The 19254-nt window shown below is 31.6% G+C and overlaps 1 protein-coding gene across 2 annotated transcripts in view; it reads right to left on the minus strand.

Moving 5' to 3' along the window:
- Positions 1 to 19254, minus strand: part of LOC136039292 (nuclear distribution protein nudE homolog 1-A-like) — a 107730-nt gene that overhangs the window by 55644 nt on the left and 32832 nt on the right. For both annotated transcript variants that reach the window (XR_010620417.1, XM_065722901.1), the window contains exons 4-5: positions 8630 to 8778; positions 208 to 344 (exon numbers count right to left, since the gene is read on the minus strand). Coding sequence is in view for 1 of the 2 variants with exons in the window: in XM_065722901.1 (XP_065578973.1) it covers positions 208 to 344; positions 8630 to 8778 (286 nt within the window). In the remaining variant the exon portion in view is untranslated. The remainder of the gene's footprint in view (positions 1 to 207; positions 345 to 8629; positions 8779 to 19254) is intronic.

Raw genomic sequence — 19254 nt, forward strand, 5'->3', positions numbered from 1 at the left:
ACATGTTTCCTTATGTACTGGTAAAAACCCTAGGCTTACAGCCAAGGGCTGATTACCTCCGGAAAAGTTGGACTTAGTGAAATAGTTGATCCTTAACATGATGAAATATATTACTAGGAACTACAAACAGCAACTGATTTAAAGTTTTCTTTCGGCTCCATGATACGTTTTAATTTTAAACGGGCAATATGCAGGTTATTATCATACCTTTGGATTCGTCTTTTAGCCTCTGTACCATTACAGATAGGGTTTCTTTTTCATCCAACTCAGATTCAAGGAATGCATTTCTTTCAATTGCCTGATTCAACCGGGTTTCAAAGTCCTCAACAGAGGCAACGGCTGCCCTAAAAAAAGACGGAAATTTAGAATAAGAACGTTCCAACCTCTTACTGGAGATGAAGCCGTCGAAAATATTTCAGTTCCAGGTGCCCCGCCCCCCTATTTCAATAACTTGGTACTTATCTGTTATCCAGAACACACTCAAGAAGTTTGCCCTCAATAATCTGAGTAAACCGTCTTTTTCTCTCGCATTCGGTTACAATAAGATTATTCTTCCGTGAAATAAACTACTATACAGGTATCGTAGTTTTAAAAAATTAATTAAACACTTAATATATAGTACTTAAAATTTTTAATTTTAGTAGTTTTAAATTTTGATCAAATATTAAATATATAGAGGTGGTAAGGTTAAGTATTTAATATAATGCTTCTGGGAGGCCTGCTTTCCATAATTCTTTGTTGTAATTTCCAGAATTTGTTAATAAAGTATCATATTTTCATCATATTTTGGTATATGTCATTACGATTAACCTAACTTCACTACTCGAGTGTGTTCTGGATAACCAAAAATGTAAAAAATACCACAAATTCAATGATTTTCAACATAGTTTATAATATTCACCTTTTTGCAGTTTTGATGAATTTGTCCCAGCCCCTTTTCCTTAAAACTTCACCCAGACGTGTCTGCCTCTTACCGGTTAGTTACTATATTTGTTCCTTTCTTCCACAACAGTAATCTAGTATATTAATGGGGAATACTAATTAAACAACATTTTAACGGTAAAGTAGTATATACAGGAATATACAGCTGGGATCCAACGTTACACATTCAACAAGCATAACTGACTGAGTGAGTCACATTGTATATGAAAGCTACAAATAAGTGTGGGCCAAATATTACTAATAGAATGATTGTTCTACGGTAAAGGCTTCGGCTAGTTACCAAAGGCTCATGGGTTCGACTCCCATATCAATGGTAGTTTTTTTTTACCGTTTTTCTTCCTTATCCGAAGTTGTGGGGCGTGCCCCATCTCCATATTTTCGTTCAACCTAGGTTAGTATGTTGAAAAAAAAAAAACATTAATGGTCACGAAGCATGGTAATTAATACAGCTTCCATCATTATCATAGCAAAGGTCTTAATAATTAGTTTATAGTTCGTATGAAAGATCCAACCATACGAAAGCTTAGAGGCCATACATCAGGCGTTTTAAGAGGAACCAGGCTCATTCTCTAGCAAATAAATTAATTTTCTGAAAAAATGTTGGATTTCACCTAAACGCCTTCCCTGCACAAGTTTTTAATAAAAAAAAATTGTGGGCGTTTATTTAATATTGCTGCTTGAGTTTCTTCCATCATAATAGTAGCTTGGAACGTGTCTTGCTTATGGAAGAATAACCAGTGTGTTAAGGCTATAGAATACGGTCATTGTAAAATAACTAAAAAAGCAATTTTTTGATACTTTGAGCAAGAAATGCCAAGAGACTAGAAAAAAACTTGGCATTCCAAAAAGAGGGGACCGGGCCCACCAATTCCCACGCATATCCCTTCTTTCTGGCACTGTAAATGGATGGAGCTACTCGTGATACCAAATATAAACGGTTTCGTAATTCATCCCAAGCTAAAAATTGGCCTTGGAAGTACAATAATATGCTTTCATAGTAATTGGATACCATTTTCCATACTTACTTACTTGCACTTGTGGTGGGAGTCAGGCATTTCTGCCTCGCCCAGCATCCATGATCCTTGTGAGCTCTTTGGACCAGGTTTCACGATCTGCTGCCAATTGCTCTACAAAAGGGAGCCCTTGGGCCGACCATCTATGTCCAAATTTCTCAAAGTCACCATTGGGATCCAGGTCAGACTTGATCAGGGTCCACCAGTTCTTCTTTTGCCCTGCTTGATGCCTCTTCCTTGAGTCGTAGGGTTCAACTAGAAGGATTCGACGGGGCAGGTATTCTGGTGGTCTCCGCAAGACGTGACCAGGCCATTATAAGCGGTGTTTTTAACGGTGGTGGCGACATCTCTTCTAATCTTGCAGAGTTGGTGAATATCGGAGTTCGGTATACGATCTTGCCGGCAAATTCTGATTATTTGGCGTAAGCATCCACGTTCGAAGGCAGCTAGTGCCCTCTCGTGTTGAAGCTTCAAGGACCAAGTTTCGCATCCATAGAGTAGGATGGTTCGGACAATGGTTGTATAGATTTTTCCATACGGTTCAAATTAAGGCCTAAAACTCCTACCGATGAGACTCCGTTTTTTTCTTCGTTCTTTTTCTTAGTTTTGATGTAATGGAAGCAAAGAAAAACACGGAGTCAAAAATTTAATGTCATTTGTATTTTAACAATCATGGCATGAATCATAAATAATATGATTATTTATGATTATTAATCCTAATTGAAAATTTAATATAATTTGCATTGAAATAATCAAGGCATGAATCATAATTAATAGGCTACAAATAAAAAGGAGATGTTACCCATTAAGAACCCACAAAAATTTACAATAATTCGACTGATTTATGGGCTGTGCTCAACGGTGTAAAAAAACCACTAACACCAAACACCATCCAGGCTTAAGCATTTTAATAGCAATTTTTTGCAATCAAAAGCAATAAAGCAATTTACTTCACTAGCAAACTAGTGAAGAGACAACCAGGAGCACCAGTTCATGACATTGTGTGAGGCCATTTTTTTTTAAGGAAGAAACAAAAAAGTATTTTTCCAAATCTAAGCGGAGAGCCTTTTTAATTTTTCACTGGAAATATATAAAAAAAAACATATTTTCCAAAATCTAAAAACCCATAAAGAATACCATATACCATACGCTCCTAAAGAATACCAGCAAATAAGACATTCTATAGTCAAATATTGAGCAAAGCCAAATAGCTTTAGGCATGATCAGAAGATGAAATGTTCCACAGTATGGGAGGCAAACTAGGCCAAAGGGCCAGCGAGACAACGGGTTCGTAGCAGTAGAAGCACACATAAACTGTTCTTAAATATAACATTTTTCCTATGATTTATTCCATAAATTTTGTCGATCTTGCTGGACCATTTCTTATGAAATGACTTCCAGCATACGTGCATGAAAAATGACGAAAACAGTATGTCCAAACAGAAATCCATGTCTAGTTGGATTTTAGTAAATTATTGGCAATTTGGATGACTATTGCTCAAAACATCTCAGAGTTACATCGGGCGTTTTAACGGCACTCACAGTCAAGGGCAATCATAGCTGCGTCGCCGCAACCCAGAAAAAGAACGAACTAGCCCATGGTGACCGAAAATTAAAAAATACATCTTGAATAAAATAGTCAGGTGAGGATGAATCGTTATTTTAATTTGGTTATGGAATGGTAATTATTATTTCAGTTAATCTTAATGATAAAAGTGTAGTGCGAAAACAAAATTTATGGGAATTTCAAAAAACAGCCTAAAACCCCTCGAAAATGAAGTTAAAAATGAAATAAAAGTACACCATTGACATCAACATTATCAAAAACCCTAAACTAGAGGTTTACAGCCCCTAACGTTGAACAACAAGAATAATTTTTGCATTAGTAGCCCTGATGTGTTTCCCCTTCCCCTTTTTTTCCTTTCCCCATGGGTAACTATATTGAAAAATAGGTAAAAACCAGGATGTTAGCATCAGCAGCATCATAAACAATGTAAGATAGATAGAATACTTTTTGTGAAGGGATCCATACAAACGCATGCCCCGGACTAAGTCAGCTCTTGGAAGCAAGGGATATGATTTCAAACTACTGCACCGTGATGACACGGTTGTCATAGTTTTTTTTTCAAATTTTCAACTAGATCAATTTAGTTTTCTATGTCTCAAGTGCTACCACCATGGGGCACTTAGTCAAGAACAATGTTGAGTCTATTTTCAATGTTGCGTCTATTTTCCTTTTTACGACCATTTCCTGTAGAAAGGGTGGCCGTAGAAACTTAGGGGAGGACATTCAATTGGAAATGAAGTAGTGCTATAAATGCCAACATACAATTTTCCTCAATTTTCAAGACATAGAACTATAAACCCTCATTTGAAATTTTTAGACATAGAAATTTAATTGGCTATCTTAGAATTGAGACTCTCCCGCAGTTTGGTCTCTTTTGGCCCAAAACGATGTTCTGCAACACGAAATGGCAAAAAACTGCAATTTGTCGTGTCTATTTTTACAGCTAAAAAACACACTAAAACGTTTAATTTCCGTTGAAACAAGCACTCTCCCGAGGTTCTAGGACCTCTTGTTCAATACGGTCACCCCTGACAAAAAAAAAAACGTCCACATTATTCTTCTAAAAAACTGAAAATTTCTCGTAGATAGGGGATTCAGATACTTGTAACAGGGTTCTCTGGATGCCATGATTTAACTTTTCATCGCGACCACTCCACTTATTGATACGATATGAATCTTATTCAAGCATTGAACAAACACACACCTGTTGCATTTAAATTCTTGAGCCACATCACTCCATAAGAGTTGTACAGAAAATAACAAAGACGATATGAAAGTTTTAGTTTTAATACCAACAAAAAAAAGATCTTTTATACTGCCTGTAGTTGAATGACAATAAGTTGAAATAAAGAATTTGGAGACAAAAAGGTACCGGTAATAGAATATTTGGTTACAGAGTTGGCCACAACCTAGTAAAGGTCAAATCTTGGCGCACAATACCCAAAAATTAAACTAACCAACGGTAATTTGTCATTACGATTTTTTTCCGGGAGGGGGGGGGGGATTTTAAAGAATCTGAAACCCCCAAAACATCATAATAAATTGAAGTAAAGAAATATATGATTGGGACTATCATCGTTGAGAAACCTTCGAAAGGAGGTTCAGTCCCAGTCTCGAAAACCAAGGAAATTTCAGTTACGAATAGGTAGTATTGGTGCATCTTTTTTCATTATTTTTTTTTTCTTCGCTCTAGTAGATCACTTGGAAGTGGTAGAAAAATAAACCGAAACTCATATGAAAGCTATTATAGACATTCACGTACTTTTTGCATATTGGCACTGATAGCACCAATTTTTTAGTGCCGTATTTAGCCATTTGGTGAAGTAGAACAACCAGGGTTGTCAACTGTAGCACAAACGTGCTATTTTAGCACTAATAAACCGAAACTCATATGAAAGCTATTATAGACATTCACGTTTTTTTTTTTTTTGCATATTGACACTGACAGCACCATTTTTTAGTGCCGTATTTGATCATTTGGTGAAGCAGAACAACCAGGGTTGTCAACTGTAGCAAAAGTACTATTTTAGGACTATTTCATCATGTGTAGCACTGTAGCACGTGCTATACTGAATGAACAAATTGAAACATTTTTGTGCTACAGTTTTTCTTTTGTCTTAGAAGAAATAATGAAGATTTTGAAGAAGAAAAAAAAACAGAAAAAAGCCCGCTTTCTTTTTACTGTAGCACCGAAAATCATTGTGAGATCGCAAATTTGGGCAATTTCAGCACCTTAGGAACTGACCGTTGTGGCAACACTGAGAACAACATCTTCCGATAAGGGTTTAAATTCGTTGAGTAAAAATTCTTAGAGAATCGACATTGTTAAAAGGCAATATACTTAACCTCACCATTGTTGAAAATATACTAAGTGGCGGTGCATTCGTTTCTAGGACTGTCGCCCCTGTTTTCTCTGCTGAGTTTGCCGGCAATCCTAAATAAATCCTATTCCTTACTTTACTTTGTTAATTTCAGCCCCCTCCCTCTCAAAATTATAGTTCCACCTATGCAGTATCGAAAGACGAATCTTTGAAATTTCCTTCCATTACCCTAATCGTATCAAGTATGTTGGAACTTTAAACAGATTACCACAAGCTCTTACCCAAGCTATTTGTACAATAGTGAATTATGCGCTGACCTACAGGTTCTTCAACTTTACGAAGATCCAGTGTCAAATCTCACTGCAAGTTATTCCTCTATTTTTCCGGTCTCAATTCAATCTCCAGTTTCAAATCTCACTGCGAGCTAATTTCCCCAGTTTTTTCCCAATTTTTAACGAAATAAACTAAATATCCTACTGATCATCAGTCCAAACAGTAAGTTAGAAAATCCATTTTATATGTCTGTCCAACACTGGGTGTCATTGTTCCATGTAGAAATTGTGACGAAAAAACTGTGGTTGTTTTAATATGCAGTTGAGTTGTTTATTCAGGACAAGCCCCCCTCCCCTCGCCCGAGAATATCTTAATACTTTTGCCTGTTTACATGACGGGTGGCAAGATGTTTGCAGTTTCAAAAAAAAATATCCAAAAAATTGCAACCTGCAGAGTATTATGCCAAATGAGAACTGATACGCTTTGAAGACTAGAACTATAGAAAATTGTGAAATTATTAATCGAAGCAGGAAGAATGGGTCACCCCCTCCCCCCTTCTAAAACCACACTATTCTTCTCTTAAGAATCTGTCTTCAGCATCTTTTAGTTCAATAAATGTTGCGGTGCTAAGTATTCTGCTTCCTAAATAAATAAAGTGGATATCATTGCTCTTTGGGAAAACTTTCTTTGTTATTTTAAAGAAATTACTAGAGCTAAGTGAATTGAACTTTCTAAAAGTAGCATAAATATCAAATTCTGAAAACAAAAATCGTAAAGAAGCGAGAAAACGAGGACAATAACAGCCAGTGAAAGACAGAAAAAAAAATATGCAAATGTTTTGGCTGAGACTTTCGCTCAACTGTCCTCATTGCAGAATAATAAAAAATGAAGATAAAAAAAAAAAAAACCTTAAAATACACACAACGATTTTTTGTTTTGTCATGATTAGCCAGTGTGGTCTTGGAAATAATTTATGTCTGTTCATTGCGAACCATTCACCATTGCATTTCCTAACATCAAAATACTACAAAAAGATAACTTATTGAGATTATTATCTGCTTCAAATAAAGCAAAAATAGTAATTTAGCATTGAAAGTAAGGAGTTGGTGCTCATAAAAGAGGGTAACCCTTCTCTTTTACAAAATAGAAATACTACATTTACATAAAGAATGAAATAAACCAACGGATTTTGAATATAAAAACAAGTTTTTTTTAAATGCAAATACAGATCGAAGTACGAAACGAGCAAAAATTTCTCTTAAAGAGAAGGGGGCTATCCTATCCTCCAATCCCCCAAGAGTAACACTAAAGTTGTTGCTTGCACTATAGGGAACAACGAGTAAAAGATGCCAAATTGGTAACTACGAATGTTTCATCAATTAAAAAAATAGTGTATTTTTTAAATATCCTGACCAGACTCCAGAAGTGACCAAGGTTAATCATATTGAAATATACTCAAGTATGATGAAAAATATAATACTTTAGTAGTAAAACAATGGAAACTGCAACGGAGAATTACGGAAAGCAGAGCCCCCAGTAAGCACTATATTAAATATCGAACCTAACCAAAATACCAGCTCTACATATTAAATACTTAATTAAAATATACCTATGTAGTAGTTTATCTTACTGAGCCTAAGCTAATTATTTCCGAATGCCAACAGAGAAACCAGTTTTAAACAGACTAAATAGTTCAAACTTTTCGAGTCTGGTCGGGATATTTAACAAGTATCAAAAAAGGTAATTTAACAATAAAAATATAGAAGATAGATTGTTTTCAGTAAAGCATCAACAATCAATTGGACGTTATGAGTACGGGCTCGAGGGTGAAAAAATAAACCTCTCGTTCAGGTCAATTTTAACCCGTTTTAGGTTGTAACGTCACTTTCTATTCGTTTTTGAACAAAAAATCTTTTTTTTTACAGTTATACGTACTAGGAATGATATGTGATGGGAACTTGTATGATAGGAATAACAACTAACAAGAATGTAAGTAATTACCAGAGGTGCAAACAATCAAAGCCTGAAGGAGATTAGTGGTTACACCCAGAGAGCGGAGTTGAATACCTAAAAATTGAAGTAATGGTATGAACAAGGTTTGATATGAACGTGGGTTGAATTAAGCAAAGTGTAGCCGCATGGAATTTAAGTCAAGTGGATGTTGAGATCAATGAGGATTGAGTTGGTTCGGAGATAAGTTGAACGGGGTTTAGTTGAGCACGATTGAGTTGCGTGGGATTGATTTCAATGGGGTTGATTTAAACGTCCGTTGACTTGCACATGGATTGCATTGAATGGAACCAATGCCATTTGAGTTGCATGGGATAAATTTGAATGAGGGTTGCGTTAAATGTCGGTTGAGTTTCAGGGGGTTGAGATACACATGGACTTGAACTGGGTGGAGTTCAATGGCGTTGACTTACGATGGAACCAATGCCATTCAATTTTTATGATGTCATTTATTTTTTTTACACATTTATAATTTCTAGCTATAAATCTATTTTCCAAATTACCTGTTTTGTCTTTCGAGATCATCGTTTTCTTGTTCAAGCTCCCTAACATAGCTGACTAGCTCGTCACGCATTCGACGGATCTCATCCAACTCAGACTGTAGTCCGTCGATTTGACCATTATATTCTATTACCAAATTTTCAATCTTTTCCTGAAATATAGAAACAAGTGAAGTTGCAACATTTTTTGCCACAGAACAAACGACGTAGACAAAATATTATACAGGGCTTCACAGCAACTAGTCCACCTCTTCAAAAAAAAAGATTTGAGGCTCAATTTGGAGATCAAACTTAAGAAAGGAGAAAGAAAAGACAAAGCGAGACATGGAGAGAAAAAAGAAAAGAAAAGAGAGAGAGGGGGGAAAGATCGAACAACATCAACATGCAATATGTAAATCTAAATGACTTCCATCTTAAATACAGACGAATTGCGTTTTTTTAGGCCCAAATATGTAATGCTTGCACATTTTAAAAGCATTTTTATAAAAGATTATTTATATATATATATATATATATATATATATATATATATATATATATATATATATATATATATATATATATATATATATATATATATATATATATATATATATATATATATATATATATATATATATATATATATATATATATATTTTAAGGGGAGGGGTGGTCTTGGGTGGTTTCCGGGAGAAATCTTCCTCCTTGGTGTAGTTTCGTATTTTTAATAACATTATTCATATAGGGAAGACAAGAAAATTATTTAGTTGCACTAGCTTATAATTTTTGTTGTAATGTCTGTTTTACCTTCGTTAGAATAGATTACCCTGCTAAACCACGGTTAGTAAAATTAGAAATTGTACCTTTACAGAAAAAAGTTGAGTTGAAAGTAGGCCTACACAGGAATTTGTTTTGGTGGGGCGCAGCTTCTAAAAAGTCAGAACATGAGTAGGTCAATTGGGCCTACATAAAAAACAAAAGAAACAAAAGTAAGATGTCTAGAATTCCAAAGGGAGGACACAGGACCGAAAGCCACCCCTACATACATGTGAAGTGGGGAGGAAAATATGGATTTGCTTAAATATTAACGTCTAAGATCGTCCAAATTACGTTATAAGCTATCAAGCGATGTAAACGTCAATGAACGGAGTATGCACACCAAAAATACATCCTGCTAGGAGAAATACCAGCGTAAATTTGTTTAATGAGTTGCTAATTTGTATATTTACCTCAAAAGCACACACACTATTTGAATATTAAGGACTGAGAAATCTATGCCAATTGTAAACAATATATGCCAAGCCTTAAAAATCTCACGGTACAAATTTACTTAAGTAGTTAACCCACTAATGAGAGATCATGAACTTTAAATCAAAAGAAACAAAAATATTTTAAGTGAAAGAGAAAATGAACGAAGTTGTTCGACTGTTAAAATCATTCATAGCATTATGCAAGGTCACAGATCAATAACTTGACACGGTAAGCAATTAACCAAGATGAGATGGTTTCTTTGAAAGTCGAAACAGCATAAAGACAAAGTTCAAGACAGGGCGGGAGGGGCAATAGCCCCATGCGATTTCTGAAGAGATTCTTAAATTTAAAATATCATATCATGTGTGTAACTTTGTCAATAACGTGGCCCAACAAAAGGTTAATCGAGATGAAACAATTTCTTTGAGAGTTGAGACCGAATAAGGAAGAAGTTAAAGACAGGGCTGTAGGGGCAACCAGTCCCACTGTGATTTTGGAGAGGAACTTAACTTTGAAAGGTCATATTAACCCTTGTAACTTTGTCAACAATTTTTCACGGTAAGAGATCAATCGAGATGAAAAATTCCCTTGAGAGTTGAAACAGCATAACAACGAAGTTTAAGACAAGGCGGAAGGGGTTATACACTAATTGTGGTGTTTGAACACGCCCTAAACTTTGAATAAGCACCATTTTTTTGCAGCTTTAATAGTTTCCTAATAAAGCTGGGCTTAAGGAGAGGCATGAAGATGTTTTTCAGAGAAATTTCCTACGGATTGTTTTAGGTAGCCAACTGACTGACTGTATCTCAATCAGTAGGCTGTGCGAAAAGTGAGACTCTATCCCGCTTTCTAGGGGTATAATGAAATAAAGGTTAAGACAACCAGGGCCCATTCTGCGGATGAAGGATGACAAATTGCCAAAAGATTGTACTTATCAGTCAACCATCTGGGGCAAAATGAAAAGTAGGTCGTTCCCGGTTGGGAGGATGTCGTAAAGGAAGATTGCGGGAACCTCCTGAGAGGGTATAAAGAGGGAGGCTTTGGATAGGTTTGGATGAAGGAGGGGCATGCGTAGTTGTGTTCGCCTCAGGCGGCTTGGTGCTGAAGTGAGTTGTTAGCAGTAGCAGTTAAATTTGCGTTTAAATTCCCTTTGGCAATACTAAATAATTCAAGACCTTAGCACCTCTTATTCCTTTGACAACAAGCTTTTAGCTTATTATTTTATGCTTTGATGAATAAATATCTAGCTGGACCAGATAATTATTTGACCTTTAGTCGCACAGAAAATCAACATTTGATGCTTTTTCTTACTTTGAAAAGTAGAAAGAAATCTTTCACTAAGGTTAGACAAGAAGAATTAGCAGTCAACTCTCGATAATTTGACACTCACTAACTTAGAGTCTTTCAATAAGTTGGTGTTTCTCTAATCCTTTGAAAAACACTCAAAAATTGGGAAGCAGATAATCTCTAGTCTACGGATTAACGCCGATTCTTGAATACAAAGGTCCTTGCGTCTATCCTCCGCCAGCTGGGTTAGAGCCCCGGGGTTGTAATGGCGAGCAGAGATCAATCCATCGTGACACCAGAGGCAACCCAATCAATGATTTGGTCCCATTGGTAATTTGAATTTAAGGCAAGGGTATCTTGGTTGCTGACATTTCTATAATCTAAAGTTAAGGGTACCCAACTCTCTATGATTTGAAGTTGAAAATTGTTTTCATGCATGAGCCTGTCGTATGCTTACATGATCAAAATATGGATTCAGTGTCCCCTTTCAAATATTAAAGTATATTTTGATGGGTTTGTGTTTTCGGAATCTTTAAATATTAGAAGAGATCAAAACAAAAAACGTGTTCATAGGTGAAAAAACGTACGTCTTTCAACCCGTGGGAAGTGAACGGCATAAAAAAGAGATGCCACGAAGCCGATCAGCAGTCTTCTATCAAGTTGTTGATGATTTGTGAAAAAGAATATTGCGTCACTAAAAATACTTCAAAAGAGCAAATAGAAAAACTCAGGCCATGATGAATTTCCCTGTCTTGGGGAGATGTTTACTGAAGTGGATTCGTCAGCAGGGTTGCCAGAACGATCAGTTTCTGAGGCGCTACAATTATCCAAATTTGTGTTCTACACAGTGATTTTCAGTGCTTCAGTAAAAAAAAATTTTACTGTAATAGTACTAAAATAGCACTTTCATCCTACTGATGGCAACCCCGTTCGCCAATACAAAGGATAAAACCAACCCAAGGGCAGTTTCATGTTCAAGGAACAAGCCAGTTTTTTGCTCTCATCAATATAACAAATTCACAGGACAATCCTAAATAGAGGTCCCAAACTTAAAAGAAAATAGCTGTTTTTTTTTCAAAAGAAGCATTTGCATATGTATTGTAGATTTACCTTACATAAGTATGAATTAAGAATAGTACAAACATTGTGAAAGAAATTATAGAATTTCAATAGAGCTCTTGTTTATTTAAATAGTCTATTCCTTTCCTCCTAGTTATTCGAACTCAAGCTATTTTGAACTCTTGGCAATTTGACTCTTTTCTCTTACCCCTTGGATTTCAAATTATTAAGAGTCGACTATATATATTCTTTATGATTCAAATGATGAAGTGATTAATAAATTTTATTTAGATAGAAAACTGGGTATTTGTATGATAAATGCCCTACCAGTTAAGATGTTCTTTCATTGATGCACTATAGAATCAGTTTTTTTTCGTTAGTTTCTTTCAGTTTAGCGTGAGGCAGGACAAATAGAAGTGACAGAATAAATGCAAATATGTAATTTAGGCTATATATTTGCACATTAGGGGGGGGGGTAAATTATTTGGACACTTTGAAGTTAGAAAACAATTTTTACTATATGATATGCAGAATAATTCTACACACCACATTAGGCATGCAGACCCACTATACTTTACCTCCATCCCCTAATGTGCAAATATATAGCTTAAATTTGTTTCTAAAGTATTATATTTTTATCTTACTTAAGTATATTTTATTAGAATTGAGTGTCAGAGAAAAACTTAGTTGGGCTCCCAAATCAAGACAAAGGAAAGGAGCACAAAGCTAATTGGCCTGTTAAAGCAGAAGTTGGAAATCATATTAAAAGCTGGTGATGAATTTAATGAATTCAATGCTTCAAAGAAAGAAACAACACCCAAGTTTTTAACCAAGGTACCAAAAAAAAACACCAGTTTGGTCTTACATTACGCAATTATTCATTGAAATGGAAATATATGCTTAATCATAAACATACGGACTTCAAAAACGTTTGCGGTCAAACTATAAATAGTATTACGATAGTGTTTACTATTTACTATTTTCTTTTTCTTTTTTTCCCAAGTAATCTAAGTAGAACCGGTAAATTCGCACATGAAAATGGATTGGAACCTCTGAAATGGAACTTCAAAAATTCTGAGGCTAGAAATAACCAAAAAAATTTTAGTTAATATTTTATCATAACATAATATTTTATATCTATATATATAAAAATAAGTTGTCTGTGGATCTGTGGATGGATCAGGTGACGTCACCTGAAAAAACTGGATCAGGTGACGTCAAAACTGAAAAAACTAAAAACTAATAAAAAAAATAAAAAAGCTAAAAAACTAAAAAAACTAAAAAAAGGCAAAAACTACAAAAAAAACTAAAAACTAATAAAAAAGCTAAAAAACTAAAAAAACTAAAAAAAAGGCAAAAACTACAAAAAAAACTAAAAACTAATAAAAAAAATAAAAAAAATAAAAAAGCTAAAAAACTAAAAAAACTAAAAAAGGTAAAAAACTAAAAAAACTAAAAACTAAAAAAAAAGGAAAAAACTGAAAAATAAGCTAAAATAAAGGTAAAAACCAATAAAAAACTAAAAAAAACTGAAAAAACTAAAAAAAGGCAAAAACTACAAAAAAAACTAAAAACTAATAAAAAAAGTAAAAAAGCTAAAAAACTAAAAAAACCAAAAAAAAACTAAAAAAAGGTAAAAAACTAAAAAAAAATAAAAAAAAAAAAAAAACTAAAAAAAAGGAAAAAACTGAAAAATAAGCTAAAATAAAGGTAAAAACCAATAAAAAACTAAAAAGAAAAAAAGGAAAAAACTAAAAAAAAATTTCATCTAAAAAACTAAAAAAAACTAAAAAAGGTAAAAACTAAAAGAACTAAAAAAGAAAAAAAGAAATGACGAAACTCAAAGAGAAAGCGACCAGGACAAAAGGAATGTTCAATTAGCAATCAACAAAGCACCGGGACACAGGGAGTATAAATGACGACCAGGACATAAGTAAAAAAAAAAACTATCTATATATATAAAAATAAGTTGTCTGTGGATCTGTGGATCGTGGATCAGGTGACGTCACCTGAAAAAACTGGATCAGGTGACGTCAAAACTGAAAAAACTAAAAAAAGGCAAAAACTACAAAAAAAACTAAAAACTAATAAAAAAAATAAAAAAGCTAAAAAACTAAAAAAACTAAAAAAAAAGGCAAAAACTACAAAAAAAAACTAAAAACTAATAAAAAAGCTAAAATACTAAAAAAACTAAAAAAAAGGCAAAAACTACAAAAAAAACTAAAAACTAATAAAAAAAATAAAAAAGCTAAAAAACTAAAAAAACTAAAAAAACTAAAAAAAAGGTAAAAAACTAAAAAAACTAAAAACTAAAAAAAAACTAAAAAAAGGAAAAAACTGAAAAATAAGCTAAAATAAAGGTAAAAACCAATAAAAAACTAAAAAAAAAACTGAAAAAAACTAAAAAAAGGCAAAAACTACAAAAAAACTAAAAACTAATAAAAAAAGTAAAAAAGCTAAAAAACTAAAAAAACTAAAAAAAACTAAAAAAAGGTAAAAAACTAAAAAAAATAAAAAATAAAAAAAAACTAAAAAAAAAAGGAAAAAACTGAAAAATAAGCTAACATAAAGGTAAAAACCAATAAAAAACTAAAAAGAAAAAAAGGAAAAAACTAAAAAAAATTTTCATCTAAAAAACTAAAAAAAACTAAAAAAGGTAAAAACTAAAAGAACTAAAAAAGAAAAAAATAAATGATCTATATATATAAAAATAAGTTGTCTGTGGATCTGTGGATGGATCAGGTGACGTCACCTGAAAAAACTGGATCAGGTGACGTCAAAACTGAAAAAACTAAAAACTAATAAAAAAAATAAAAAAGCTAAAAAACTAAAAAAACTAAAAAAAGGCAAAAACTACAAAAAAAACTAAAAACTAATAAAAAAGCTAAAAAACTAAAAAAACTAAAAAAAAGGCAAAAACTACAAAAAAAACTAAAAACTAATAAAAAAAATAAAAAAGCTAAAAAACTAAAAAAACTAAAAAAACTAAAAAAGGTAAAAAACTAAAAAAACTAAAAACTAAAAAAAACTAAAAAAAAAAGGAAAAAACTGAAAAATAAGCTAAAATAAAGGTAAAAACCAATAAAAAACTAAAAAAAAACTGAAAAAACTAAAAAAAGGCAAAAACTACAAAAAAAACTAAAAACTAATAAAAAAAGTAAAAAAGCTAAAAAACTAAAAAAAAATAAAAAAAAACTAAAAAAAAGGAAAAAACTGAAAAATAAGCTAAAATAAAGGTAAAAACCAATAAAAAACTAAAAAGAAAAAAAGGAAAAAACTAAAAAAAAATTTCATCTAAAAAACTAAAAAAAACTAAAAAAGGTAAAAACTAAAAGAACTAAAAAAGAAAAAAAGAAATGACGAAACTCAAAGAGAAAGCGACCAGGACAAAAGGAATGTTCAATTAGCAATCAACAAAGCACCGGGACACAGGGAGTATAAATGACGACCAGGACATAAGTAAAAAAAAAAAACTATCTATATATATAAAAATAAGTTGTCTGTGGATCTGTGGATCGTGGATCAGGTGACGTCACCTGAAAAAACTGGATCAGGTGACGTCAAAACTGAAAAAACTAAAAAAAGGCAAAAACTACAAAAAAAACTAAAAACTAATAAAAAAAATAAAAAAGCTAAAAAACTAAAAAAACTAAAAAAAAGGCAAAAACTACAAAAAAAACTAAAAACTAATAAAAAAGCTAAAAAACTAAAAAAACTAAAAAAAAGGCAAAAACTACAAAAAAAACTAAAAACAAAAAAAATAAAAAAGCTATAAAACTAAAAAAACTTAAAAAACTAAAAAAAGGTAAAAAACTAAAAAAACTAAAAACTAAAAAAAAACTAAAAAAAGGAAAAAACTGAAAAATAAGCTAAAATAAAGGTAAAAACCAATAAAAAACTAAAAAAAAACTGAAAAAACTAAAAAAAGGCAAAAACTACAAAAAAACTAAAAACTAATAAAAAAAGTAAAAAAGCTAAAAAACTAAAAAAACTAAAAAAACTAAAAAAAACTAAAAAAAGGTAAAAAACTAAAAAAAATAAAAAATAAAAAAAAAATAAAAAAAAAGGAAAAAACTGAAAAATAAGCTAACATAAAGGTAAAAACCAATAAAAAACTAAAAAGAAAAAAAGGAAAAAACTAAAAAAAATTTTCATCTAAAAAACTTAAAAAAACTAAAAAAGGTAAAAACTAAAAGAACTAAAAAAGAAAAAAATAAATGACGACACTCAAAGAGAAAGCGACCAGGACAAAAGGAATGTTCGATTAGCAATCAACAAAGCACCGGGACACAGGGAGTATAAATGACGACCAGGACATAAGTAAAAAAAAAAATTAACAAAACTAAAAAGAAGGTAAAAACTACAAAAAAACTAAAAAGAAAAAAAAACTAAAAACTAATAAAAAAACTAAAAAATCTAAAAATCTAAATAAACTAAAAAAGAAAAAAAAAGGAAAAAAATAAAGGAGAAAAACAAAACTAAAAAACGAATGTATATACAGACCGGTACACCGGGATACAAATGACGACCGGGACACAGGGAATATAAATGACGACCGGGACACAGGGACACAACTACAACGGGGACACCGGGGGAAACAGGGGGATGTAAATGACGACCGGGACACCGGGACAGGGAATGGTCGATTAGCAATCACCATCAACAAAGCTCAAGGGCAATCATTAGAATCATGAGGTATAGATCTGAATACAGATTGTTTTCCCATGGACCATTATATGTTGCATGTTCAAGAGTCGGTAAACCTGACAATCTATTTATATGCAAAGACAATGGGACAGCAAAGAATGTTGTATATTCGCAAGTTTTACGTAGTTAAAACCATATATATATATATATATATATATATATATATATATATATATCTATATTCACAGGTGGGACATAGGGACACAACTACAATGGCGCGTAACTATTATGGCGCGTAACGACTTACGCGCGCGGGGGGGCTTGGGGGGGCGCGAAGCGCCCCCACCAACTAGGTGTTGGGGTGGCGCGAAGCGCCACCCCAACAGCTAGTATATATATATATATATAAATAAGTTGTCTGTCGAGTGACGTCATGTTTGTGTGTCGACTGACGTCATGTTTGTCGACTGACGAAATTACAGACCGGGACATCGGGACACAAATGACGACCGGGACATAGGGAATATAAATGACGACCGGGACACTCAAAGAGAAAGCGACCGGAAAACCAATAAAAAACTAAAAAAAAAACTGAAAAAAACTAAAAAAAGGCAAAAACTACAAAAAAACTAAAAACTAATAAAAAAAGTAAAAAAGCTAAAAAACTAAAAAAACTAAAAAAACTAAAAAAAACTAAAAAAAGGTAAAAAACTAAAAAAAATAAAAAATAAAAAAAAACTAAAAAAAAAAGGAAAAAACTGAAAAATAAGCTAACATAAAGGTAAAAACCAATAAAAAACTAAAAAGAAAAAAAGGAAAAAACTAAAAAAAATTTTCATCTAAAAAACTAAAAAAAACTAAAAAAGGTAAAAACTAAAAGAACTAAAAAAGAAAAAAATAAATGATCTATATATATAAAAATAAGTTGTCTGTGGATCTGTGGATGGATCAGGTGACGTCACCTGAAAAAACTGGATCAGGTGACGTCAAAACTGAAAAAACTAAAAACTAATAAAAAAAATAAAAAAGCTAAAAAACTAAAAAAACTAAAAAAAGGCAAAAACTACAAAAAAAACTAAAAACTAATAAAAAAGCTAAAAAACTAAAAAAACTAAAAAAAAGGCAAAAACTACAAAAAAAACTAAAAACTAATAAAAAAAATAAAAAAGCTAAAAAACTAAAAAAACTAAAAAAACTAAAAAAGGTAAAAAACTACAAAAACTAAAAACTAAAAAAAACTAAAAAAAAAGGAAAAAACTGAAAAATAAGCTAAAATAAAGGTAAAAACCAATAAAAAACTAAAAAAAAAACTGAAAAAACTAAAAAAAGGCAAAAACTACAAAAAAAACTAAAAACTAATAAAAAAAGTAAAAAAGCTAAAAAACTAAAAAAAACAAAAAAAAACTAAAAAAAGGTAAAAAACTAAAAAAAATAAAAAATAAAAAAAAACTAAAAAAAAGGAAAAAACTGAAAAATAAGCTAAAATAAAGGTAAAAACCAATAAAAAACTAAAAAGAAAAAAAGGAAAAAACTAAAAAAAAAACTTCATCTAAAAAACTAAAAAAAACTAAAAAAGGTAAAAACTAAAAGAACTAAAAAAGAAAAAAAGAAATGACGAAACTCAAAGAGAAAGCGACCAGGACAAAAGGAATGTTCAATTAGCAATCAACAAAGCACCGGGACACAGGGAGTATAAATGACGACCAGGACATAAGTAAAAAAAAAAACTATCTATATATATAAAAATAAGTTGTCTGTGGATCTGTGGATCGTGGATCAGGTGACGTCACCTGAAAAAACTGGATCAGGTGACGTCAAAACTGAAAAAACTAAAAAAAGGCAAAAACTACAAAAAAAACTAAAAACTAATAAAAAAAATAAAAAAGCTAAAAAACTAAAAAAACTAAAAAAAAGGCAAAAACTACAAAAAAAACTAAAAACTAATAAAAAAGCTAAAAAACTAAAAAAACTAAAAAAAAGGCAAAAACTACAAAAAAAACTAAAAACTAATAAAAAAAATAAAAAAGCTAAAAAACTAAAAAAACTAAAAAAAAAACTGAAAAAACTAAAAAAAGGCAAAAACTACAAAAAAACTAAAAACTAATAAAAAAAGTAAAAAAGCTAAAAAACTAAAAAAACTAAAAAAACTAAAAAAAACTAAAAAAAGGTAAAAAACTAAAAAAAATAAAAAATAAAAAAAAAATAAAAAAAAAGGAAAAAACTGAAAAATAAGCTAACATAAAGGTAAAAACCAATAAAAAACTAAAAAGAAAAAAAGGAAAAAACTAAAAAAAATTTTCATCTAAAAAACTAAAAAAAACTAAAAAAGGTAAAAACTAAAAGAACTAAAAAAGAAAAAAATAAATGACGACACTCAAAGAGAAAGCGACCAGGACAAAAGG

The sequence above is a fragment of the Artemia franciscana genome, chromosome 19 (genome assembly GCF_032884065.1).
Source record: "Artemia franciscana chromosome 19, ASM3288406v1, whole genome shotgun sequence".
NCBI classification, from domain to species: Eukaryota; Metazoa; Arthropoda; class Branchiopoda; order Anostraca; family Artemiidae; genus Artemia; species Artemia franciscana.